The following is a 25,101-nucleotide window of genomic DNA, read 5'->3' as shown; positions in this document are numbered from 1 at the left end:
CGATTGACAGATAGTTTAAAATTTGAATGAACGCAGCTCAAAATAGTTTAAAACTAACCCACACATAACACTACTAATGGGTATGTTTTATTCCTCATTGAAAAAGCTTTATACTATCCTCTTCTTTTATTGGTACAGTTAGGTGGAAAATCCGTTTCGAAGAAAATATGTTCCGGCCTGCAATCTCAGATCCTTTCAGATTTGTGTTGCCCCTAAATATGCACAATTCCCATCTTGATCCATCACCTAAATCCTCTCAAGGGGGGGAGGGGGAAGGGGGGGGGGGGTGTTTCAGAACTCCTCTATCACCTCGAGATCGTCGCCTCTGAGTCGAACCGAGAACTCTGCTTGCGAGTCGGGCTTTAACACGGTCAGAACCTCCGGCAAGCATTGCCAGGTATTTTGGCTTTTGTCGCATTGATCCTCAATCCAAGCGATTCAGTCTGGTGGGCGCACTGCGTACACTGCCGCAGATGTCCGTCCGATGACGTCAATGTCATTCCCGAAGCCAAGGAATTGGAGAGATCGGGTGATAGCTTACTAAGCGGCCAATTCAATTCCAGATGGTACAGGTCATCGTTCTATACCATCTCAATAAGCTACTTCAATGTTGCGTACCAACGCTGCTTGCAACATTTGGATGCATTCGGGACATGTGCAGCTTCAAACAGTCCATTCGCATAGACTTCCGGCAAACAGTACATTCCGCCAATCGATGGTTGCGCTTGTGCAGTCTTAGCTGTGTTTTGTAGCAAAACGACTTCCCGCACTGATCGCACCGGAATGGTCGATCCTCGGGCAGTGCACTATCGTTCGGATGTTTCATTGCTATATGAATCTTCAAGTAATCGCTACGAAACGTTTCCTTGCACTCGGGACAATCTTCCGTTTGCGGTGCGCGTCTATCGTTTACCAACTGTGATGGACTGCGTCCATCGGCAGACGGAAACTGTTCCGGCAAACTCACTTCGCTGGGATGATTAAAGTCCATGTGGCGCTTCAAACAATCGGACCGAACCGTTTTCTTACACACCGGACACTCCGTCAGCCTGTGCTTGCGCTTGTGCAGCGTTAGTGCTGCCTTGTAACCGAACGTTTTCTCACACTGTTCGCATTTGAAGGCAGGATTTTCGGGCAGCGTGCTGTGGTCCGGATGTTTCATGTCGATGTGAATCTTCATATATCCAGCCCGTAGCGTTTCCTTACACACCGGACATTCCTCCGTTTGGTGGGTGCGTTTGTGGAAGAACAATAAGTTCTTGTTGCTTAGGACCGTATCGCATTGATCACACTGGTACGTAGTGCCGTCGACTGCGTTCACCTCCTTCGGGTGGTTTAAATCCATGTGCCTTTTCAAATAGTCCGAACGTACTATTTTACCACAAACCGGACATGCCTGTTTCTTGTGCGATAGTTGATGATTCTTCAGCTGTACGTCGTTGGAAAACACACGATCACATTCATCGCACGGAAGGGATTGATTTCGTGGCAAAATACCATCGTCCGGATGTACTCTGGCGATGTGGCGTTTGACAAAATCGGTACGCATGGTTCGCTTGCACACTGGGCATACGGTAAACTGATGGTTGCGTTTATGAATTTTCAGTTCCATCTTATCACAAAAAGACTTTTCACAGCGGTCGCATTTGTATTGCTTATTTTCGCCCAATAATTTAATCGAACTCATCACGTCTGTTACAGGTTTACTGCTTGATGGTTGCTGCTGGTCAATGGTAACATTTTTATCCTCCTTTTCGAAACCTTCATTTACTACACGAATTTCGTACAGTACTCCATTAGTTTCGACGCGTTTATATTGATCTGCAGAACTATCGTTTGGTGTTTCGCCTTGATCATCTACTTTCGGATCACTTGCTTTATCTACCGGTACTGGATGATGCTCTTCTTGTTGTAATGAAACATTTTCAATTTTTATCTCCTGTCCTTGAGATGGTGTCGATTCGTACGGTTCTAAGACAGGTCCCGGTGTATCTTGTTGTATGCTCGCATCATCTGGTTCAACCTTAATTTGTTCAACAGCATCGGTACCGTATGCAGGCGTTATTTTTGTCGCCTCTAAAACTATATCATCGCCATAAGGATACTCCATTTTGGTGCTCGTAGAACACGTTTCTTGAGCGGCTAGGGTGTCATCATCAGTGTCTCTGGATTCGTGCTCTGTTTTTTCATGAAGTAGACTGTAGCTTGATTCATGACTTTCGACCTTAATTTGTATGCCGGCAAAATTGCTGCCAGAAGAACATTCCACTTTGGTAACCTGAAATCGTGTTGCTTGCGAAGCCAAGTCCTGACTACTCCTTTCCAAAGCATTGTGCTCCTTCTGCTCGTAGTCATCTGGATGATCAATAACTTCCTTTTTCATAGCATAAACAATCATATTGTCGTTTTCCATTTGTAGGGCTTGCTGAGCTACCGAGCCGGGTGAAACAGTTCTACAAATGAAGCAGAAGGAGCTATGATCAATTCTTTGCACAAAACCATCACCTAGCGCACAAACTATATTCACCAATATTGAATTGATCTGCTGCTTCTATCACATTAATTCTTTTCCGGACGTTACGTTCACCCACTTTGCTGGTAAAAGGAAATAATTTACTGTTAAAAACAGTTGACTTCCCACATCTCTTCAATAGTTTTTGTTCTACCCAGCTGCGGGGTATACAGTTTGTTTACCAATTAGCAAATTGTCGTACGTTTGTTGTTATATCGAAAAGCGGACCAACCCGTAGGGAAAAGTTTCGTTAAGCAGCCCTGCGGACAAAAGTTTTGGGCTAAAGAGTAATATAAGCCCTCAAGTTGCACGCAGCGCACGCACATGCAAGCACCACAGTCATTTGTGAACATGGCTGAGTAGGACATATTGTAAATATTAAAACTATTGAATTATAAAATCAAAAAAAAATATTTTAACTAGCTCTAAGTAAGTTTTAGTAATTCAATCAACTTTCTACTCAAACCATGTTTAGATATTTATTTTTTCCGTATATTGAGCCATTTAAATTAAAAAATATAGCTCACTATAGAATTATTTCAATTAAAGTACGAACTGTCTCGTTTAAATGATGAAATAAGCTAGTGAAATGTTTTTATAAATTTGTCTTATACATAACTAGCTTTTGCGACACTAAACAATAATTTCAAATAACTTTCCTTATTTTAAAAATGATTTATTTAAATAATATGATCACAATCTACCGTGATTTTTCACACAAGCTTGCATGAGATGAATCCCGTACAATTTGAGGGTCTTTATTACACTTTAGCCAAGTTTTGTTAATGCCCGCGGAAATCCCAGTGGGAGAAATTGGATGCGATCCTATAAAATCATATAGGGTTTATTCGGAATTTTCTAACAATTTATTATACTGGATGGCAAAAGAGTTATATACATATCCCCTCAAGTTACATACAACGCACTCACATGCAAGCTCCATATTCGTTTGTGAACATGGCTGAGTAGGACATATTGAAAATATTAAAACTATTGGTTTATAAAATCTTAATGGTTATAAAAATGGTTTATAAATGTTTTAAAATTGTTTTAGGGGCGCCTCGGTGGTGTAGGCGACAGCGGCGCCGGTCTACAAACGGCAGGACCGGGGTTCTTATTCGGACCGTCCCCCCGTAGTGAGGACTGACTAACCAAAAACGCTGTTTCGACAGTCTAGAAGGCCATTTCAATGGTCAGCGTGACCTTTGTGGTCGTTAAGTCAAGAAGAAGAAGAAGAATAAGAATATAGTTCTAGTAAGAAAATAAACTTTTTACTTAAATCATGTTTAGTTAATAACTTTTTTTTTCGTAAATACATAATACATAAGCTGGCTTTGATGACACTAAAAAAATAAAAAAAAACTTTCCTAATTTTAATTGTGATTTATTGCATATAAGCTTGCATGACATGAACCCCGTACAACTTGTGGATCTTTATTGCCGTCTATTTTTAGCCGTCTATTTTTCTCTTTGTATGAAGAGTTTCGCAAAAGCTAGTTATGTATAAGACAAATTTATAAAAACATTTCACTAGCTTATTTCATCATTTAAACGAGACAGTTCATACTTTAATTGAAATAATTCTATAGTGAGCTATATTTTTTAATTTAAATGGCTCAATATACGGAAAAAATAAATATCTAAACATGGTTTGAGTAGAAAGTTGATTGAATTACTAAAACTTACTTAGAACTAGTTAAAATATTTTTTTTTATTTTATAAAACAATAGTTTTAATATTTTCAATATGTCCTAATCAGCCATGTTCACAAATGACTGTGGAGCTTGCATGTGAGTGCGCTGCGTGCAACTTGAGGGCCTATATTACTCTTTAGCCCTTCATTGCTCTTTAGCCGTCTATTTTTCTCTTTAGTCGCCATGAACGGCCGAAAGTGGATGGGATGCAAGAAATCTTCGTTAAATTTGCCTGTGGGGTAATGTCAAAGTCCATGTTCGAAAAGTCAACTGCTCAAACTTCGGCTGACTTCGGTGTTGCACAGGCTGCATCTCTTTCTGCCATATATCTGCTCTCGCTCTTAGCGCTGCTGACGATTTAGCACCACCAGCACCAGAGCTGTGTGTTTTTAGCTCTTGTATAGCGTTATCGAAAAGTGTAGAATCAATCGTGTTGTGTTCTAGGTGAAGAAAACGCTTTTTCTGCCTGCATAATGACCGAGGATAACTCGTGGAAGACGAGTAACTTTCGGCAAAGTGTCGTAAACAAAATGTACGTATGAAACAACAGCTACAGCAGTAGTATTGCGGAACGTAGGTTCGACTGACTTGTGACGAGCTCTTTCGCCCCTTCGCCCCCTTTCGTTTGCAGCAATGAAGCCATCCAGCAGACGGGCATGACTTCATCGAAAAATGGAATCGAGATGGAAAATCATGTATTTCACAAAGCGCGCAACAAGGATGAATATCTTGGCTTTGTGGCCCGGCTGATTCTACACGTACGGGAGATGAGTAAGTGGCACGAGGGGACACTGTGGACCACCGGCACATAACTACATGTAGCGTTATGTCTTCATTCTCGCTTTTTCCATGCCTGCCTTAGATACGAAACACAAAAATCAACAAAATGCGGCAGCTGCAGCCGCACAGCAAGCGCAACAGGAAGGTGTTGGCAATAGCAATCAGCAGGGAGGAGGTGGCGGTGGTGGTGGAGGGGGTGGTGGTATGCCGGATCCGATCAATGCTCTGCAGAATCTGGCATCGCAAGGCACCCGACCCCAGATGATGGGACAGATGGGTGTTGGACCGGGTGGACCCATGGGCGGGCAGATGGGAGGAGCGGGCAATGCTTCCAATCTGCTGCACTCGCTTCGTCCGCAAATGCAGATGGGCGGTATGGGTGGACCGATGCAGGCCAACCGCGTAGGCATGGGACCGGGTCCGGGCAATCAGATGGGGGGCATGATGGGACCGAACCAAATGCAGGGCCCCGGCGCCGGAATGTCTGGTGGAATGCCGGGCCAAATGGGTGTCGGTATTGGACCGGGTGGCATGAGCGGTGGCAAAATTGTGGGCATGGGTGGACAGCAGCAGCAGCAGCAGCAGCAACAAATGGCCCAGCTGAACGCTATGCAGGTCAACCAAATGCAGCAGCAGCAACAGGGCGGTATGCCCCAATCGCAACAGCAAGGAGGGCTGGTGCAAGGGCAAGGAGGACCAGTGCAGCAAATGGGCGTAGGTCCCGGTGGACCGAACCAGATGAACCCGATGGTGATGGGTCAGATACAGGCGCAACTGCAGAATCAAAATGCGATGGGCGGCCAGCAGATGGGAACGGTCGGTGGTACAATGGGCGCCGCGAACCAGATGGGTCCGATGGTAGGATCAAACGCTGGCATGAATCCGCAAGCAATGGGAATAGCTCCGAATCAGTTGCTTCGGCAGCAACAACAGCAGCAACAACAGCAACAACAACAACAGGGCATGGGACAGGTCCAGATGGGTCTGGGGCCTGGTCAGATGGGTCAACTTAATTCTGGTGTACAGGGTGGTGTTGGACATGGCGGAGGTCCTGGACCTAACATGGGTCAAGTACAGCAGCAGCAAGTAGTTGTACAGCAGCAACAGCAACAACAACAACAGCATCAACAACTACAGCAACATCTGCAACAGCATCCACAGCAACACCAACAGTTGCAACAACAGCATCAGCAACAAATGCAACAGCAACAACACCAACCCCAACTGCAGCAGCAACAGATGCAACAACATCAGCAGCACCAACAAATGCAACAACATCAGCAACACCAACAGCAGCAGCAACTTGCCCAGCAGCATGCTCAACATCCGCAGCAACATCCCCAGCAGCAGCAGCAGCAACAGCTTCAACAGCTCCAACAACACTCCCAGCATCCGCAAATGCAGCAACAACATCAGCAACAACAGCAGCAGCAACAAGTACTACTGAATGCAATGGGTCAGGGACCTGTAGGATCCATCGGAGGAGGACCAATTGGTGGCCCGGGAGGACCCGGTGTTCAGATGCAACAGCAAGCTATGCAGCAACAACAACAACAACACCAACAACCACAGCAAGCCAGTGGAATGGGTCAAGCTGGTCCAAATCAAATGAACCCCGGTGTACCGATTGGACCCGGTGGAGGAGGTGTAATGGGTACTGGGCCCGCCCAGATGCTCGGTGCCGGAGCGGGTGGTGCAGCAGGCCAGCAGGGTAATTTTGTCGGTATGGGAGCGAATACGATGGTGCGCAAACCACCGGACATGATGCCAGGAGGCAACGTGTTCTCTAGCGGTGGTGTAGCCGCTGTACGTAGTGTTACACCCAACAATTTCTTGCGCCAATCGCCTTCCCCATCGGTACCGTCCCCGGTCGGACCCGGAGCGCACGGACCACAATCTCATCCGGGACAGATGATACCATCGCCGGCCCTAATCCCCTCACCTAATCCGCACATGGGCGGTGTTGGGCAGCGTTCCAACATTGGCCAATCGCCCGGCGGTTCCCTTAACACACCCGGCCAACCAGGTGGTGCAGTACCGAGTCCGCTCAATCCACAGGACGAGCAGCTCTACCGGGAGAAGTACCGTGCGCTCACCAAGTACATTGAACCTCTGAAACGTATGATTGCCAAAATGGAAAATGATGATATCGACAAGATTGCGAAAATGAAACGACTGCTCGAGATTCTTAGCAATCCGAGCGTTCGCATCCCGCTCGAAACGCTGCACAAATGCGAGGCGGCCCTTACCAGCCAGCTTGGTTCGATTCGTGAAACACCGACCAATAATCCACTGGTGGAGGCCGTTTCGAGTAGTCTGCAGGGTGCAGGGTCCGGAAACCATACCCTGCAGCGTACGTTCCGTCCCTGTCTGGATGCACTGTTTGGACCGGATATCAAAAATCTACCACCACCGGCAAAGCAGCCACGCCTCGCGCAAGAAGATCCTTCGACCGGAAATGGTACTGCGGCTGCCGGTGTCACTAGTGGGGGAGCGACCACAACTACGACCAGCACAACAACGGCGGCAATTAGTACGACTAGCAGCACCAACAATGCTACCGGCAGTGCTACCACTACCAATACCACTGCCAGCAGTACAGCGCCACAGGAAATTCCACACATTCTGCAAGGAGAAATTGCTAGACTTGACCAAAAGTTTAAGGTATCGCTCGATCAATGCGCCATCAGTGGCACTCGTACGATCCGGCTAATTTGCTGGTTGGATGATAAGAATTTACCGTGTGTGCCGCCGGTTGCGGTTACCATCCCGGAAGACTATCCGTTCACGGCACCGAGCTGTTCGCTGATCGAGCAGGAGTATAATGCAACACCGTTCTTGATACTTGTGCAAAAATCGCTCATGGCACGTATCTGCAAGTTGCCGGGCTTGTTTACACTGTCGCATCTGCTCGACACATGGGAAATGTCGGTCAGACAAGCGTGCTCACCGAATCCGACGATTGTTGCACCCACCGGCACCAGTGTGCTGTTGGGCATGTAAGCTACAGTTTTGAAGCTGTCAAAAAAGCATTCAAGTAGATTTTTTAACAACCTTTATTTTTAATTTATTTTGACAAATCGGGTGATTATGGTTTATTAATCTCAAGAAAGCGGCAAATTTAACAAGCAGCAAACCGTCGCCCTTCCTAGATGAAAATTAAAGTTCTGTATAGAGTGATACAGAAGCAGCGGCACACTACTTCTACGACGAGGAGTTCGAAACATTTATCAAAGTATCTTAGTACTGATATCATTACAAAACAATAAATTGTGTTTCCGGTCACCCAATTTTTGGGTAGAGCATAGCGTAATGAATGTATTAGGTTGCTTTTTTTGTCGTCTTTCGCCGCCGGGTAATCTTTTTTTTTTGTAGCTTCTTTCTAGTTTTGTAGCTGCCTTTTTTAGTTTTAGTTTTATTAGTTGGTCGAAGCGTTGTTTCTAAAGCAAAATGAAAGAGAAATAAAAACAATGAGTTTTGAAGCATGCGGTCAAAGAGGATGTTCTAGGATGTGTAATTGTTCAGTGAAAACATTTACAGACTCTTATCTTTGAAGGAATAGTAATTCAAAATTACACATTTTCCATCCTAGTAACCATAGTACAAGAGGATTTTCCTCTAGCCTAGGCATTTAACGAGATCGGTTGCTAGGAACGGAAAAGCATCAGCCTAGGGCACAAATCTACACAACTTGGGACGGATCAAATTATAAGCGAATTAGGCCGATGTTTGGAGTTCTGTGGTTTTAAGGGGCTCCGTAAATATCGACAAAGGCAGATTTTTCTACAAGTAGGTTGTGTGATCATGGTCAGAGTAAATAGAAAGCCACTAACACTATAACGGACCTCTAGGAGAAGGGCCACGTGCTGTATAGGATTGGAAAGTTTTCGGCCAGGCCTCAGTACCATCACCATTTCAGCCTGTTCGTCCGTCGTTCTCTAAGGTCCTTTATCCGCCAATGCGATAACGCGTTTTGAAACCATATAATGTTTACTTACATGCCATGCGTCAAGATATCGACAATCTTGCGTGCGTAAGCCAACGCTTGCCGGCGATCTCCTTCTGTTAGTGCGTGCGCAAAAGATTCAGCCTCATCCACCATATGATGCACTCGGTACTCTTGGCGTTGTTCAACCGTGTAAAGTGCACGGCAATGCACCTGTTCCGTCGCACGGTACGGTAACAATTCGGACGGTGCCATCGTATTAGTAGCTTCCGCTGGACCACTCACTGCACATTTGGCTAATCCAACTGCAAGGGGGAGGTAAGAACAGTACGATTAAGTTAATACGACCATATGATAAAAACCAACCTGGCGGATACAAATGGCCTACCTTCAGTTCTCTTTGTTGTGGTCGTTTTTGTTGTTTTAGTGGTGTGTGTGGTTGTAGTGTGTTGCGAATTTTTACGAATAGCACAGGTTGCTGCTATGGGAGGCAACACTTCGCTTCCCTTTTTGTTTCCTTCATCTTGGGGTTGCCCTTCCGATAGCATGGAGTACGGTGCAATCGTTGTACACGTTGGAGCATTATTCATGGGTGCTAGTGCCTGCATCAGCGTCGCCTTTTCTACTTGTGGAGTGCTTGACGAAATATCACTAATTTGAGTTTTTTTATTACAGGCTGCCGTACCGTTGCGCGAGCCTAGTGAAAAAGGACATTAAAAGGTGGAAATTATTCGTTAACAATGGGAACCGGCGTATGAATTACTGGCTTCAATGGCACTAGTCTTCATGCGGCAGGACCCCGGATTCAAATTTAAGAAGGGTCTTTAAGCAAAGACGAAGGATCGGGCATACAATACTCACCCAGAGCTGATGTTTTGGTGGGTACCATTTTTGTGTTTGATTTTTTTGGTGGTTGTAGCGTACGTGGCGATGGCTTGCTTTGGCGCTTGCTTCCTCCTTTTTTTTTGCTCCGACCCGCCTTGGATAGCATCGTGTACGGAGTATAGGTAACATCTTTTTTCTCGTCATCGTTAAATTCTTCGGTGCTAACGCCATCAATCGGAGATAGTTCTCTGTTCAGAAGAACTTTGGATAGTGTGGCGCGCCTGGGTCTGGTCGGAGTAGAACATTGCATATATTTTGGACGTTTGACTCCGTTTCTTGGCTGATTTCCGCTTGTCGTGTCCTTGTCGCACCATTTTAACCCGGCAGCCATTTGACGTTTTTCCTTACGTTGGGCCATTTCTTCCTCGCGCATCAGTTGTATATTGTAAGGGTCGTATGTAAGCGAGGAGTCGGTTTTCTTACTTTTTGACGTGTGTTGCAATAGATTTGTTTTCCACTTCGTATCGAACTGTTGAAAGTTGGCCGTAAACGATTCATGCCGATTTTCTTTATCATCATCATCTGCTTCTTCTTCTTCTTCTTCTTCTTCTCTTGCAACCGAATCACGTTTCTGTTGAGTGGCTGACTTGTTTTGTAACTCCTGCTCTGAATTATCTAAATTGGGTTTTGACGCATTACTTTCCTTGAGTAATATATGACTGGAAAGATCCATAGTATCGTATAATTTTTCGTAATTTATCAATGTTTCATCGCACGTAGCTTCTGGAATTGGCCTGATATTTTTCTTAACATACTTCACGCAATTCAACAACGGAAATACATATTTGGCCAGTACGCTTAGCTCTTCAATGTCTATCACATTAATCCATAGATTGAATGTCTCGGCAGCAGCGCCCTCGACTGTTTTGCTGCCATATGTACATAGCACTTGCGGATTTTTAAAATCCCTTGGTTTGGAGTAGAAAGAACATTATTTTGTAATCGCCTGAACCGAACCCTATTGCTCTTACAACTTACTCAATAATCTCCAAGGAGATTACATCGCGGAAGTCGATACACGCCTGCATCGAGTGGTCCATCTTTTTATCAACAAACAATCCTTCAAACGAGATCTCATTAGGATGTAAGTTCCATTCGAACGTTATATCTGGCATGTCCTGGAAGTATATAGATACATGTATCCTTATCATTAAACCGTTTGATGATGATGTCAACGAGAAAAGTACATTACATTCAGCGGTACGATAGTCTTCTCCCCGAAGACTGCTGATCGAGCGGCCAGTGCGTAATACTGCCTACCCGGAATGTTGTTCAAATACTGGCGACATTGCTAGAGTAGGCAAAACAAAATCAGTCACATTTAAATTGTGGAACGAGGGAGAAGATTATTCATATGATACTCACAATATAAAATGTTTCCGGTTTACACTGCAACATTTCGGCCAGCTGGTTTGTCGGATCGTTAAAATAGAGCATAATGTCGGCGAAAATTTTCTCCCTTTCGTTGGTTTCATACTTGCAAGCATATTGATAAAGAATACCCACAATGGAGGACATCATGCCAAAGTGTTCCATCTCGTTGAAGATACTGCTAAGATACGGGCTAAAGACACAAAGCAAATGTAGACACAAAATTCATATACACCGGAAAATAGGACAAGTGAGCCATAGGTTAGGCGTCCAAGTGAGTATGCAGAGTTGTTCATACATGGGATTAGTTATAGGATACCAAATTTCATGGAGAATAGTAAATTTTTCTTGATGATGATTTTTTTTTATCATCTTTTTTCTGCTGATCCTCAAAATTGAGGGTAATGTAGTAACCAGTGGCAAAGAAATAAGATATCAAGAAAAACTGTGAACTACTAGGCAAAGTGGGAAAAAAGTCGTTGAAACATAAAGACAACTCAAAAATCAATTATTTTTTCACACACAAAATTTTTGGAGCATGAGGACCTTCACTATTTGGGACAAGAGTTTCGCATATTTTTCGCTGATGTTAATGAGAGTTGTGCTGTAAAAAACGTAAAAAATGTTGTTCGCAAACACCTCATCTCAATTCTGGATTGAAATTAACATCTCGATCTATCCAACCTGGGATTGAATTTCAGAAAATGATTCAAGAAGCGGAATAGATCCCAAAAAAGGTTGACCGAGGGTGGTTGGAATGGAATCGGCAGTAAGATTCGTGACCGAAAGGAGCACTTTGGTGACACGAACCGCATTAGAAAAGGAAGTTCCACTAATAACACACGTGAAATGCTAAAACCCTAAGGAGGCCAATCCTAATACCAGTATGGAGCTACGGCCTAGTCGTTATGAAAACATTGTTAAAACCCAAAAGAGGAGAAAATATGCGAACCACATTCTACCCATACCATATAGTAATGAAACACCTTAACGTGTCACACTTGCCCCAATTACTGCCGTCATATACTTACAGTTTCTCCTGTAACATTGAATGCGCCTGTACCACCTCCAGATGGTACATGTTGCACATGATCTGGTGAAGCGTACTGAGAGATTGAATAACAGCCTTCTTGCGCATATAAGGGCTATGGATCGCTTCCAGAATGCTGTTTAAAATACTAGTCAAAACACTTGCACTGCGTTCTGTAATATCGCATCTCAAGATTGATATCTGCAATGAAACCAGTATCAAAGTATTAATTGGAGTTATTGGTACAGACACACAACGTTCTGTAAAAGAAAAGGTACCGCACTTACCTCGCACAAGTACAGCGTTTGAAAATATATTTCATCGACTTCGTTGTCTTTGACCTCGTTAAATATCTTGACAAAGTGAGATAAAAATTTGCGCACAGCCACCATTAGTTTCGCCATTTGCTCAATAGTTCCAAGACTATCGAGCCGCTGTTGTAACCGTGACTTCAGCGTACTGACATCCATTTTTTTGCACTTGACTTGATTCTTTTTTTTAATCGAACCACACACAAAACGGCGAACCGAGTAACCGGATTCCGGGATGGCTTAAGGTTTTCAACTGACGCCCGTATTCACTAAGCGTTGCCTTTTATACCGACCTATCCGTCCCGGTTGCTATGGAAACGGCATGAACCCGTAGTAGCATTTTGCTACACAGATTCTGGTCAGCCGTTGCTTTTCTAAGGCGGAAAAGGTCATTATTTGTTGAACGACTTCGGCTATAAGGAGAAACAAAGCAAAAACCCGTTCTGATTAGTGAGATTGTATTTTCAGCCTGTATACATATATAAAGTAGAGCTATATGTTTGCGTATACTTATTTATATGTCACTACACCATTGCTTGATAGAATTTTACATCCTATGATCGGAGGGCAAAGATCGGGGATAATATAAAATAACGTTACGTTGAATTTTTGAGAATTCTTCCCGTTTTATTTCAAACACGCTCATGCAAATGTCCGATAAGCCGCCCACTGTGCAAACGTCAAATGCTATCGAGCGACGAGAAATTTCTGTGCAAAACATAGTAGAATTGCAACATCTAGCTGTGCGTATTCTTATATTAACTCAGCAATACTCCTGTTCGGCTTGATTTTCGGTGCGTTTTAGAGAGTTTTCCCCTTTTAGGTGCATTGGAAATTCTATCGTTCAGTTCCCTTTATCAACACAAAAGGTAAGCAAGTTGTTCAGGAAGTTGTTTACACTGCTGCTATGATTGCATCGAATTTCATCATACAATCAGTACAATGCTGCAAAACATTAAATACGTGCAGTTTACGCAACGTGCTGCATTTCGGTGCTCTATTATTCGTACTCAATTCCAATTTATCCGACTGTTTCGCTAGCCGTCTCAAAGATGTTGTCTCGTTTGGCTTGCGGCAGAACGTTCGTTTCGTCTGCCTTGCTAAAATCAACTCTGCAAACGATTCCGAAACGTCAGCAGCAAGTGTTCCGGCAGTATGGACGCGATGTAAAGGGTGGAAGCAGTGGCAGCAGCACCGGATGGACATCTCGCGCAGAACGCATGACATTGCGTGAGCGAGCGATGGCTCCGCCCGGTCCGAATGCGTACGCGATCGGTAAAGGAGCGGTGGCAGGCGGTGCTGCTCTAGGTCTCGGAGCGTTGTGCTTCTATGGGCTTGGATTGGGCAGCGGAACAAGCACGCTGGAAAATTCGCACCTGTGGCCAGAATTTGTGAAACAGCGCATCCAGGACACATATCTGTACTTTGGTGGTTCGCTCGCCATTTCGGCGGCTAGTGCATTGGCCGTCTTTCGGTCACCCCGGTTGCTAAGTTTGGTTTCGAGAAATGGTTGGATGGTAAGTGACTACAACCCTGCACGCATGTAGAGGTTTCACAGTATGAAGCAATTAATTGGTTTTATCCCTTTTGTTCCAGTCAATTCTCGGTACTTTCGCACTGATGATCGGCTCCGGCATGGTAGCACAGTCTATCCCATACAGTCCCGGTTTGGGTGCGAAACAACTAGCATGGGCGACACATTCGGCTATTTTGGGTGCCGTCATCGCACCGATGTGCTTCGTTGGAGGGGCAATCTTAACACGGGCCGCATGGTACACGGCCGGCATCGTTGGTGGCCTTTCTACGGTGGCCGTTTGTGCACCGAGCGACAAATTCCTGTACATGGGAGGCCCGCTAGCCATCGGTCTCGGGGTGGTGTTTGCTTCCTCCCTGGCCTCGATGTGGCTTCCACCGACTACGGCACTCGGTGCGGGTATTGCATCGCTTTCGCTGTACGGTGGACTGTTGCTTTTCAGCGGATTCTTGCTGTACGACACGCAAAAGATTGTAAAACGTGCGGAGATGTACCCGCTGTATGCACCCCGACCATTCGACCCTGTCAATGCGTAAGTATAGCGGGGCACAAAATGGAAAAACAAAGTTTTAGCTTAAACTCATCTTCTCTTTGCAGAGCAATTTCGATCTACATGGATACGTTGAACATTTTCATCCGAATCGTCACTATTTTGGCTGGCGGTGGTGGTAATCGTCGCAAGTAAAGTAGTATTCTGTCTGATTTCGTAGAGCATATTTGTTACTATACGGTTCTATCTTGTCTTTAGTCATTGTTAGTAGTGAAGGATTATCGAAATCAGTGGCGATCCAAGCTTCAAATTTTGCTCTTTCCACAGAGATCAATAAGAAAGCACATTAAAACGACGGTTTACATGAAGTGTCGATGGCACCGCCAAAGGGAAGTGACAGGATGTAGCTTCTGTGGACTTAACCTAACATTAACCTTAACCTGAAGCAAGCTGATATTTAAACGAAACGCTCTTTGATATTTGAAATGCATTGTTTAGAATCAGGCTAGATAAATGTTCCATAATTCATTGCAGAGAAATCTGTTGTAATTTAAATTAGTATGTAAAGAAACGAATGCTTGAACTCGATGTAAATAAATTGGAAGACTTTATCTTATGCGTTGCGCAGTTAGCTTGTTTTAATTGAGAATGAAGTTGCCATGAAGTACACCAACAGCAGCAACCATTATTATCGAATCACATATTGTACAGACCGTAATGCTAATCGTTCCAGTTGGAGAAATTCTGATACGGAGTTGTATGAAAGCCACAGTCAGTTCACCAGAGTGTCGGACATTTATTGGCATAATTATACTTATTGATACCACGTAGTTTTATAGTTAATCTTACTCCGGACCCTGGCGTGTTTAACTCGTTTACTTACTTTACATCGCATCAACCTCTTCATTGTCCTACTATACATACAGTGGTCTAACATTCTTCTGTTTATCTTTCGAGCGTACGCGGCTTAGCTTCCGTCAAATATGGATTTGGATCCATATGATGTAAAAAAAGGTCCTAGATGTTTCTAATTCCGAGTCTCAGGTAAACCATTTTAATGTCTGAGTCAGAAGATATCTTCTGACTGAGTCTTGCGAAGACTCTTAGTGGCGCAGATTCTTTTTAGGAATCTTCTCTGACATTCTCGCCTTTCAAATGATCAAGTTCACGAACAAGTGTATGCAAAAATGTAACACATAATATCGATAATAATTTTTTTTGTCAGCCCCAAAGTAAGCATCGCCTAAGAACCGCTGCCATAGCAACAAGCCGGCTGCTGCTGCTGTCAATGGAAATTTTTGACAGCTGTGCGAATAGGGCAAACGACAGCTTTTTTTCCTTCATGGTTTGTTTATTCGATTACAAAGTAGGTGGGTTGTGCTTGCGTGCGTGCGCCCCCCAACACTATTCGCCCAAAAAATCCCTCCACACATATTCAGCCAGAAAGCTAGCGAACCCAGTAGTGAGTTGTTGTTGAAACGAAACGGATCCGAGCGATTCCCTGATACACGAGACCCAATTAAAATTGCTACTACGATGGCTGACGCTAAATCCGAAGTCGACAGTGATGCTGAACAGAACTACTCCCTAAACAGCAATGTGGATCCTAAAAACATGCAGGAACTGACGATATACGTAAGTGTGCGAAAGGAGGATTGTTCCGGCAAAAACATAAAGCAAGGGTACCTAATAGCTTTACCATCTTTTTTAAAGGTGCAAAATTTGCTGCAGAACGTGCAGGATAAGTTTCAGACGATGTCGGATCAGATCATTTCCCGCATCGACGATATGGGCACCAGGATAGATGACCTTGAGAAAAGTATCGCCGATCTTATGCAGCAGGCGGGGGTCGAAGGGCAGGACAAGTAGGGTAAAGAGAGTCGTCTCTCTCGGATCCATCATTGGGCCATACATTATGGTTAGCAACTCATTTCTGCATTATAATATTCATCCTTCCCCGTTGATATATTCGTACACCAACACACATAAAAACACAAAGGCATGCACGTATGAGCTCCTGCATTTAACTTTCAATACAAGCAAAGTACACACGGGTTTTATCATTTTGAGCAAGCGGGAAAAATGGGCTTAAATTTAAGCAAAACTATTCGTCAGTGGTAGGAAAAGTGGTATGAGAGCGATATTCAGTAATGCTTATCCAGAAAGCCAAGGGGTTTATCTTGTTTTTAAGGCTATGGTTTATCGATGGAATTTGAAATTGCACACAGATCAGGCGTACACATTAGGACTATCGGTAGATTACTTTCGATCTTACACATAAGCACCAAGAAGAAAGGTATAATATAACACAGGAAGTTTGATCAAGTAAATGTTTCTTTCTTCTTCTTGGTTCCGAGCTACAAAGCCACCCAAGAATAGTTCCGACCCGATCCGAAAGAATGAATCCGGACGATTCCGGAATCGTTTTCGATTCCAAATTCTACTGGAATTATAGCATTGCATGAAAAGAGCAACGAAAAGTAGAAAAGATAGCTACAGCCGATGTTCTGTAAGTTGTATAGAATATTAAAACTAATATTTTAAACATTTATGATTTAATAATTTTAAACGCACTTCAACTTTTGTTTGGCACGTGTAAAATTCCTCCATATAACATATAGAAACGAACGCACGCAGAAAATGTTTTTCTCGTCGAATGTAATGATTTGAAAGAGCTTAAAGACATTTTTCTCAATTAAAAAAAATAAACCTTTTTTTCGCAAAATCGGTGTTTTTTCAACATTCGCTTTTTTACAACAGTTAGCTTGGTGTCGGAACAAAGTTATTGCCATTGTAGCATGTACTATATCAGCAATAGGTTTTTTTTCCTGTTACTATATAGTAAAGTCTTAGTGAGAGTGGTTTTTTACTGTTGGTAGTTGCGGCATGTTCCAATCCGACGAATGGTCGGGATTTTCCAATCTCTACAGTCCTTATTACGGTTGACCGTTCCTGGATGGAATTAAAACCCCGGTCATGGCGTATGAAGACCGGCGTGCGTTGTCGCCCTACCACCGGACCTCCCCCAAATTGACCAAATAAATGTACAAGACCATTGTATAAAATATTCAATGTTTAAACGGTAGGTAAGTAGTAACAAGGGAACAATGACCAAACCCACCTAGCCATAGCAACCGTACAATGCCACCACCTACCGTTTGCAACCAGGAGAAAAAAAACGTTTTATGTTAGTAACGGTTGTTACTGTCCCTAAAAGGTGTGGTAGATTCGATTCAACAGGATTGGTCGCTAGGAAACGGTTCTCTACACGTAATGGGAAGCAAACATTCGCACTGATCATACGTTTGATTCGATAGTTCCGAACAGAGACCAGAAAAGCGTTACTCTATAACGAATCGTAAAATACATGGATCATTTTAAACGGACGGTTGCGAACAGTCAGTTCCTCTTCTCTAAGGATTATAATCTTTAAGTTTGATAATTTTAAACGTTGAATCCACCTGACTCTTCCTCTTATGATCATTCAAAACGCCCGCTTGTGACGATTTTAGCACCGTGTCGGATTGGCCATCGGTTAGTGTTTCGCTTTCCTCGCTATCATCTTCTTCGGAAGAGCTACTGGAGGATGAAGACAAATCACGCTTTAAAGAATCCTACAACGGAACACAAAGTTAGAATCAGCGAATATCATTGTACCGAGTTAGAAAAATAAAAACTAACCAACGATTCGACCGACTGTACCGATGTTTTGTTGGAACGTCGCGCAGCTGGAAGCTTTCGATGCTGCGTGTGTTGCTGCTGTTCGATCGATTCCGTACCATCGAGCTCTTGCTCCTGCTCCTGGGACGAGTTGAGCGAGTTCGAGCTGAGACTTTTATTTTTACGGCCAGCATTAAATCCTGCCAGGGTTGCGTTTAGAGCACCCATCGATTGGCTCTTAATGCGCTGAAGAAAGTAACGGTCGGGGACGGTGTCTTGTTGGAGTATTTTTTTAAATTGCTGCCAAAACAAAAATGAATGTTAGAGGAAACTAGATTGAACGAACTCCCCATGGGTTGGAGTTTTATGGGGTAGGTAACACTATCATTATTACCCGATTTTGTCTCTTTAATTCCTTGTGAACACTCTTATCATTCCAGGAAGCATGGAAATATTTTAAATTAAAGATAAACTTGTTTTTGTGCATCGGTACCGAACTAACCGCTTACCTGTAGGTCCTTCGCTTCGTCTATATCGCTGATGTCCTGATACGTGGCAGACAGTACCTCTACCGCTTGCGTGTGCATCTTCAGCTCAATCAGTACAAAGCTCTGCAATAATTCCTTCAAATCATGTAGCTTTTGCTTCTCGAACCGTTCGACCTGATGTTCGATCTCTTTTAACGCCTTTTCCACCTCCAGATTCGATTTAATCAGCTCCGTATCGTTCGTGTTTCGTTTAAACCGCCCATTACGGCTTTTGCTCTGTTCCAGCTGCTTCCGCTTGGCCAAATCTTTGTCCCGCACCAGTAACGCTTCCTTTACCTCCTCCTTGCAGTGCTTACAGACGGCTTCGTATTGCGACAGTTCGGCTACAATTTTCGTTTCTAATCGCTTCACCCGTATATCGTGAAAATCGCCCAGCAACGTGATCGCTTTGGCCATGCTAGATAGTGCACCGCCAAGGGTAGGATTGAATTTTTCCGCATCGCAGTAGTCCTGGGTGGTGTGAGCTAGCTCGTCCGTTTTGTCTCGCAGACGAGCAATTTTCCGCGTGTACTCGGCCAACGCACCGCACAGCTCGCCGAAATGTTTCTCCACCGTGTTGATTCGGTCGAGGATAAATTTGGTTTGTTCGTCGCACAGTATCGTGGTTGTGTTTCCGGTGCGAAGCATTTTTGTTGAATCTTTGTAGCCGTCTTCTAGTCCTGTACTGAATTACAAACATCTGGTGGCCTGTGAACGCTTTGTAGAATGTATTTGTAGCGAAAGGTACGTTGCCTAGCAACCGGCATCGCATTCACTGTTGGTAAAATATACAACTGCCAATGTCAAGTTTTCGCTGATGGTGGACTTGTTCGAAAAGTAAATTAGAAGAGGGGAGGGGAGAGGGGACCAGAAAATGGCGGCGTAGTTCAGGATGAATCGAGCCCAGCAACAAAACAAGGCTTTCAAAGAGAGGGTTTCTGAACTCGGAGGAATGTCTCATAATCTGACCCAAGGATTTGCTGGATTTGGCAATGACATGGTCAACGTGTACACTAAAAGAGAGAGACTCATCCAACCACACTCCCAAAACTTTGAAGGAGCTTACTCCACTTATGACCGTGTCATGAAGGGTATAAATGTATGGAACCTTAGGAGATCTTCCAAACGAAAAGACACAACATTTATCAGGACATAATCACAGACCATTATTACGACACCAAACGGGAAAAATCTATTGAGAAAACTTGTACGTAACGACAATCTGCTGACGAACTCACAGAAAGGAAAAAATGGAGGTCGTCAGTACAGCGCAGATGACCATTGAGAGGGAGGGAATGCACAACATAAATAAGATTGGACTTAGCATACTCCCCTTAGGAACAGAACGATACTTTAGCTACTGTATAGCTATACAGCTTTGGCTTTGGCTATACGATCTGCCAATGAGATATGATTTTAGCCAAGTCAGTAGTCGGTCCCCGATACCAAGGTTATCAAGTTTGGACAACATAAAGTAAAGCGGAAGACCTTCGGTTTTCCGCCGTCTGCATGACAAGACAAGGTATGACTGCATTTAGGGACAAGACAGCTTTGTTCAGACAGAGACAGAGGGAGAGGAGGCAGTTTAGTCATTCAGGGATATCCTTGAAGGAATGCCATTTTGATTGCGACGAGAATTTACGCCACAAGTCCTGGGATTGGCACGAAGACTGTCTTGCATTCTTACTAACGTATTGTTACATAACGGTATCGATTATGCGTACGGTAGACGCTGGTTAAACGAGGAAACGGGGTCTTTGATGTTGTCAGCGTCTTAAATATAATATGAAGTTCTAGTTTCCACACCAGAGTTCGGTGGAGAAGGATTGAAGAATAGTTAAGCAGCTCTTATAATATTGTTGAATAGAGGGGGCTAACAATGAGGATCGAATTTGAAACTAACTAGTATTTACCAACAAAATGGAATGACGACTAAACCACATGCGAGACATTTATTACTTCATTCGTTTACATCGTACGTATCTTCCATGGGAAATTCGTGTATGCCGGAACTTTCCGCCATATCATTGTTTCCCGGCTCTTCCTCCGCCAGTGCACTGTCGATCCGTTTCGAAACGTTCGTTTCATCCATCTCCATATCCTCCCCACCGTACGAATCCGTTGCAACATCATCATCCGGCTTTTCATCCTCGGCAGCTTTGGCAGACCCCGGTGGTCGCGTGCCTGTGCCTGATGTTGCTGCTGACGTGGTTCCCTTGTGTGCACGCTTTGTGGCGATGCTTTTCAGTAACGACTCCGCTTCCCGTTTCATTTCCTCGTAGTCTAAGCATTTGTAGGCAAAGTGAGACGCCTTCTCGAAATCTTCGATCTTTTCGTAATAATTCCCAAGCGTCATATACGCGTGACACAGGGATGCCTTATCCGCGATCAGCTTCTCGTCGGAGCAGAACTTTAGAAACGCCGGAATGGCTTTCTCCGTTTCACCTTGCTTTTCGTACAGCTTGGCCATACTGTACAGTGCTACACCTTCAATGTCACCCACTTCGTACGCCCTCCGGTAGCATACGAGTGCGACGTCCTCTTTGTTCAGCTTTTCGTACGTCTCTCCCAGGGCGACTAGCATGCGGCTGTCGTAGGGGCGTAGCACCTGGGCTGCTTGGTAGTAGTATAAGCTGTAGAACGTCATTTTGAGAATTTCGTACGCCTGTCCAAGTCCGTACCAGGCTCGGAAATCTCTTCTGTTGACCTCTGCAAAGAAACAAGTACAATAGGGTGATGAAGTGTACAACTTAGAGATGGGAAAAAATAGCAAAAAAGGGGAACTGGTTCTGGACGATCCCACAAATCATCAAAACCAGTTCCGGCAGATAGGTGCAACCAATCCTTCCGGAACCGTCCGGAAGCGCAGACGGGTAGGCGCTTTTTTTCTTTTGGATGTGATGGTTTTTGTCTCCGTTTTCTTTGCGTTTCGCTCTGCGTGCACTTTTGATGATTGATAAAAGTCTGTTAAAGCATTTCGGATGAAAATCGTTATAATTGTGCAATTCATCTATGTAATAAAATAAATCTAACCATTTCAAGTGTTATTTAAAAAAATCGACCCATATATTAAATACGGTGGTTAAATACGTTTTAGTCCTGATGTATAGATTGCGGCAAAATATGAATTCAAATTTTTGTCAGTTTTAGCAAACATTGAAAACACATATGTAAAGGCTCCGGGCCACGGGAAATTTCAAGCTGTTGATAACGATGCGAAACTGCCAAAGAATCTCAAAATGTTCAGCATTACCCTGTTGCTCGACTTATGACCGTGTCAAGCTGTTGATAACGATGCAAAACTGCCAAAAAATCTCAAAATGTTCAGCATTACCCTGTGTGGGTAACTTTTGTATGTGCCAGGTTCTCTACTAGCGATTTCAAAGCAAAAACATTTCACAAACACTCGTGAGAACTGCAAGTTTTGATTTTGAATTCTCTCGTGGCCCGCGACTTAATGAATTTGAAAACTGTTCATTGATTGCATAATAAGTTATAGTTTTTTGCGTAGAGCAAACTCTGATTTAGTGCATTGCATGGATAAAAATACAGTTCAAAACAAACAATCGTTAGATAAGCCTTACCTGGACTGTGCACAGTCACCTACAAACGTTAAGTATTTGTCGGTTTAAAAGTGGTCGTAGCGAGCGAAAGTGGTTGTTTCGCCAGGAAATGATAAAAAATCCACAAAATGGGTTTACATATAGCAGAAGCACTGGCGATATCTAAGGAAATTGTGTATCGTATGATTCGCGAACATTAGGACATGCGAAAGCTTGATGTAATATGTGTGCCGCGAGAGTACACAACCGATGGATGATTCGGAGGCTTCTTCGGAGGTTTCAAACTACAATAAAGCCGAATTTTTGTGTCGAAATCTATCTATGGACAAAACAACAGGAAACCAACCTATTCCTATTTCGCAGGCCAGAAAAGAATGCTGACTGGAAAGACATTGAGCTCCGATTATGCATTGATCGCTGAAACAGAGGCCTATTTTGAGGCTAATGCCAAACTATATTTTAAAACTGGCTTCGAAAAAAATGGCAGGTCGCTATAAGCACTGCTCCTCTCTCGAAGGCAATTAAGCTTAGTAAAAAAATGAATTTCGCCAAAACCAATTCTTTTAGCGTGGTTAATACTAAAACCTCCCGTTAACATATAAAATCATCGATCCGATTATCAAATGTGCACACAGAGCAGAGAAAGCGCCTAGCCGATTGCGCTTCCGGACGGATCCGGACGGTACGGGGCGATTCCGACGGTTCCGGATGGAACCGTCGATTCCATTTCTTTGAAATCGGAACTGGAAAAACACGTGCTGAAACCGAAGCAGAACTTTGGGTGCATTCCAGGGAATCCATCACTTGTACGATTGCTTCCTTTCAGTTGTTCATTCTATTACTTACCAACCGCTTGCCGATAGCTTTGAATTGCCGCATTGGTATTTTTCATCTCCATAAACTCGTGTCCCATCAGTGTCCAGGCCGACAGATAACGAGGATTCAGTTTAAGCGCACGTTGAAAATACATTACCGCCTTGTAGTGATCTGATCGTATGCTGTAATAGTTCCCCACCACGCAACACGTCTCCGGGCTGTACTTGTTGATCTCTACCACCTTGTGGGCCAGATGGGACATTTCCGTTTTCATATCTTTCACAAACAGCAGATTCGAGTACGAATCCAAATTGTCTAGCCGGTACGGATCGACGCTTTGAAGATGTTGAAATATACCGATCGACCGATCCACGTCCCGCTTGTTCGAATAGGCGATCGCAAGCAGTGTGGGGATGAAGATACATTTGCTGAAACCATTCTTTTGAAGATTTTCGAAAATTTTGATACCCTTGTCGTTTTGGAACAGCTCGATGTAAGTGTAGCCCTCAAAAATGCTTTTCATCCAGTGATTCGGTAGCTTCAAGTTTTTCAACATTGTTGTATCGTCTACAAGTGGTGCCAATTCTAACCAGGCACTCCAAAGTGTAGGTTCCGCTCTGATTGCCTCGACAAACACCTGCACCGCATTGCGCGTTAGGTCCAGCTTTTTCAGTATAACACCGTACAGATACAGACAGTAACCATCGAGGGACTGTTGGCTATGCTCCGTCCGCAAAATGCTCAACAGTTCGGAAAAGTCTTTCGCGTGGCTTACCGAACTAACGACCGAACTGTCCGTCATGTTGTCCAATCGTTTCTTCTCCTTCGACATGTACGTTGCGTACAGATGCAGAAACTTCGGCACCGGTGAAACACAGTTTCGCGTAAAGTAGGCGGACCGGTCGTACTCACGCACGTGGAAATAGCTTTTCGCCAGCAAATAGCTATCGTATTCGGCATCGTCTATTCCGTCGTACCCGTTTTGTAGTGCGGTATTACCACGTAGTTCGATGGGAGTTTCGGACAGACCGTGATTCAACTCGGCAAGCCATTTGGTGCACTGCATCAAGCACCGTTTCTCACACTCTACCATCCCGACGAGGATGTCTTGCTTCACCACGTTTAGATCGAGCGGACGATTCATTTTTATAGATGGTTCAATTGAATAAAAACTTCTGTTGTGCGACGACCGGCTTGGTAATGCACCATCTGAACGTTCGCGGTTTTGTTGTTATGGCGCGTTGTTCATACCGCATCTTGACTTGACAAGCTGTTGTTTACGAATTCGAGAAATGGCAGCGCACGGTGGAATTTCGATACATCAACGCGGGTGACAGTTGACGAATTGAAATTAAATTAAATAAACAATGTTTTTCTACACTAAAGGACAACAGCCATTTTCCAAATTGAAAGGACGCTAAAAATCTTCTTCAATAAAAACCCGAAAATACTAGTGAAACATAAACCAAATACGACCGGACAAAGACTAAACCGACAGGACTAGGACGGACTAATCACGAACGAATAAAAAGTTTCAAGGTAAGGACTATAGTTTAAAAAAAAAAAGGAGCCAAAAAAACCCGCTAGAGAAGGACGCCTTAAGGATGGGGGTCGACGACGACCCTGGTGGAGGTAGGATCTTCGGATCCTACTTCAGCATTTTAAACGAAGAAAGAGGGACAAACAACAAAAAGCGGAAAAAAACAAGGCTAAACCTAGGAGAAACACACGACCCAGAAGAAGTATACTTGATAGTCGAATGCACAACCCCAGGAAAAACCTTAGCCACATACAACCCATTCCTCTTCGCCAAAGCGACCGAACTAGCAATCGGAAACAGGCCACTCCAAACCAACCTTTTACGAGACGGCAGAATACTCATAAAAGTAAAAAATAGCAATGAAGCGAAAAGACTAGAGAAATTAAACCTTAGACACGGTGACAACACAACAAATATAAAAATATATGAGCACGAAGCGCTA

General features: G+C 43.9%; 7 protein-coding genes across 7 annotated transcripts; 3 read left to right on the top strand and 4 right to left on the bottom strand.

Annotated features, from left to right (window-relative positions):
- Positions 1-604: 604 nt before the first annotated feature.
- LOC126564376 (oocyte zinc finger protein XlCOF28-like) lies at positions 605-2,413 on the bottom strand. The gene has a single exon (XM_050221408.1). The coding sequence runs from the start codon at positions 2,411-2,413 to the stop codon at positions 605-607; it is 1,809 nt and encodes a 602-aa protein (XP_050077365.1).
- Positions 768-19,388, bottom strand: LOC126564732 (CBY1-interacting BAR domain-containing protein 1). Its single transcript, XM_050221825.1, has 6 exons — positions 18,723-19,388; positions 18,608-18,640; positions 18,235-18,513; positions 18,015-18,167; positions 17,705-17,899; positions 768-902 (listed from the first exon to the last, which is right to left on the bottom strand). Exons 1-5 carry the CDS (start codon positions 19,386-19,388, stop codon positions 17,705-17,707), a joined length of 1,326 nt encoding a protein of 441 aa, XP_050077782.1. The 3' UTR covers positions 768-902.
- On the top strand, positions 4,680-7,989 carry LOC126563984 (mediator of RNA polymerase II transcription subunit 15). The gene is made up of 3 exons (XM_050220867.1): positions 4,680-4,738; positions 4,838-4,977; positions 5,069-7,989. Exons 1-3 carry the CDS (start codon positions 4,680-4,682, stop codon positions 7,987-7,989), a joined length of 3,120 nt encoding a protein of 1,039 aa, XP_050076824.1.
- LOC126560590 (uncharacterized) lies at positions 8,405-12,688 on the bottom strand. The gene is made up of 9 exons (XM_050216549.1): positions 12,506-12,688; positions 12,220-12,419; positions 11,183-11,381; positions 11,010-11,108; positions 10,796-10,935; positions 9,794-10,725; positions 9,321-9,629; positions 8,985-9,237; positions 8,405-8,426 (listed from the first exon to the last, which is right to left on the bottom strand). Exons 1-9 carry the CDS (start codon positions 12,686-12,688, stop codon positions 8,405-8,407), a joined length of 2,337 nt encoding a protein of 778 aa, XP_050072506.1.
- Positions 13,565-14,817, top strand: LOC126564986 (growth hormone-inducible transmembrane protein-like). The gene is made up of 3 exons (XM_050222120.1): positions 13,565-14,046; positions 14,126-14,595; positions 14,661-14,817. Exons 1-3 carry the CDS (start codon positions 13,582-13,584, stop codon positions 14,746-14,748), a joined length of 1,023 nt encoding a protein of 340 aa, XP_050078077.1. The 5' UTR covers positions 13,565-13,581; the 3' UTR covers positions 14,749-14,817.
- LOC126565707 (heat shock factor-binding protein 1) lies at positions 16,086-16,422 on the top strand. Its single transcript, XM_050222911.1, has 2 exons — positions 16,086-16,188; positions 16,267-16,422. The coding sequence occupies exons 1-2, from the start codon at positions 16,090-16,092 to the stop codon at positions 16,420-16,422; spliced, it is 255 nt and encodes an 84-aa protein (XP_050078868.1). The 5' UTR covers positions 16,086-16,089.
- Positions 19,389-20,684: 1,296 nt separating the features above from the next.
- On the bottom strand, positions 20,685-24,285 carry LOC126564340 (cell division cycle protein 23 homolog). The gene is made up of 2 exons (XM_050221357.1): positions 23,150-24,285; positions 20,685-21,449 (listed from the first exon to the last, which is right to left on the bottom strand). Exons 1-2 carry the CDS (start codon positions 24,261-24,263, stop codon positions 20,701-20,703), a joined length of 1,863 nt encoding a protein of 620 aa, XP_050077314.1. The 5' UTR covers positions 24,264-24,285; the 3' UTR covers positions 20,685-20,700.
- Positions 24,286-25,101: the final 816 nt, after the last annotated feature.

This window comes from Anopheles maculipalpis, chromosome 3RL (genome assembly GCF_943734695.1).
Source record: "Anopheles maculipalpis chromosome 3RL, idAnoMacuDA_375_x, whole genome shotgun sequence".
NCBI classification, from domain to species: Eukaryota; Metazoa; Arthropoda; class Insecta; order Diptera; family Culicidae; genus Anopheles; species Anopheles maculipalpis.
This window is presented reverse-complemented; position numbering and strand designations above follow the sequence as displayed.

Bases quoted from the DNA above. Each gene is read 5' to 3' on its own strand.
- LOC126564376 (XM_050221408.1), bottom strand. From the start codon at position 2,413: ATGGAAAACGACAATATGATTGTTTATGCTATGAAAAAGGAAGTTATT.
- LOC126563984 (XM_050220867.1), top strand. From the start codon at position 4,680: ATGACCGAGGATAACTCGTGGAAGACGAGTAACTTTCGGCAAAGTGTC. The intron at 4,739-4,837 runs GTACGTATGAAA...TTTCGTTTGCAG, and splicing joins CAAAGTGTCGTAAACAAAAT to CAATGAAGCCATCCAGCAGA. The intron at 4,978-5,068 runs GTAAGTGGCACG...TGCCTGCCTTAG, and splicing joins TCTACACGTACGGGAGATGA to ATACGAAACACAAAAATCAA.
- LOC126560590 (XM_050216549.1), bottom strand. From the start codon at position 12,688: ATGGATGTCAGTACGCTGAAGTCACGGTTACAACAGCGGCTCGATAGT. The intron at 10,936-11,009 runs GTAATGTACTTT...ATATACTTCCAG, and splicing joins AGACTATCGTACCGCTGAAT to GACATGCCAGATATAACGTT. The intron at 8,427-8,984 runs GTAAGTAAACAT...ATTTTGCTTTAG, and splicing joins GATATCTTGACGCATGGCAT to AAACAACGCTTCGACCAACT.
- LOC126564986 (XM_050222120.1), top strand. From the start codon at position 13,582: ATGTTGTCTCGTTTGGCTTGCGGCAGAACGTTCGTTTCGTCTGCCTTG. The intron at 14,047-14,125 runs GTAAGTGACTAC...CTTTTGTTCCAG, and splicing joins TTTCGAGAAATGGTTGGATG to TCAATTCTCGGTACTTTCGC. The intron at 14,596-14,660 runs GTAAGTATAGCG...TTCTCTTTGCAG, and splicing joins CCATTCGACCCTGTCAATGC to AGCAATTTCGATCTACATGG.
- LOC126565707 (XM_050222911.1), top strand. From the start codon at position 16,090: ATGGCTGACGCTAAATCCGAAGTCGACAGTGATGCTGAACAGAACTAC. The intron at 16,189-16,266 runs GTAAGTGTGCGA...TCTTTTTTAAAG, and splicing joins TGCAGGAACTGACGATATAC to GTGCAAAATTTGCTGCAGAA.
- LOC126564732 (XM_050221825.1), bottom strand. From the start codon at position 19,388: ATGCTTCGCACCGGAAACACAACCACGATACTGTGCGACGAACAAACC. The intron at 18,641-18,722 runs GTAAGCGGTTAG...TGGAATGATAAG, and splicing joins ACGAAGCGAAGGACCTACAG to AGTGTTCACAAGGAATTAAA. The intron at 18,168-18,234 runs GTTAGTTTTTAT...GTTCCGTTGTAG, and splicing joins TACAGTCGGTCGAATCGTTG to GATTCTTTAAAGCGTGATTT.
- LOC126564340 (XM_050221357.1), bottom strand. From the start codon at position 24,263: ATGAATCGTCCGCTCGATCTAAACGTGGTGAAGCAAGACATCCTCGTC. The intron at 21,450-23,149 runs GTAAGTAATAGA...GTTTCTTTGCAG, and splicing joins AAGCTATCGGCAAGCGGTTG to AGGTCAACAGAAGAGATTTC.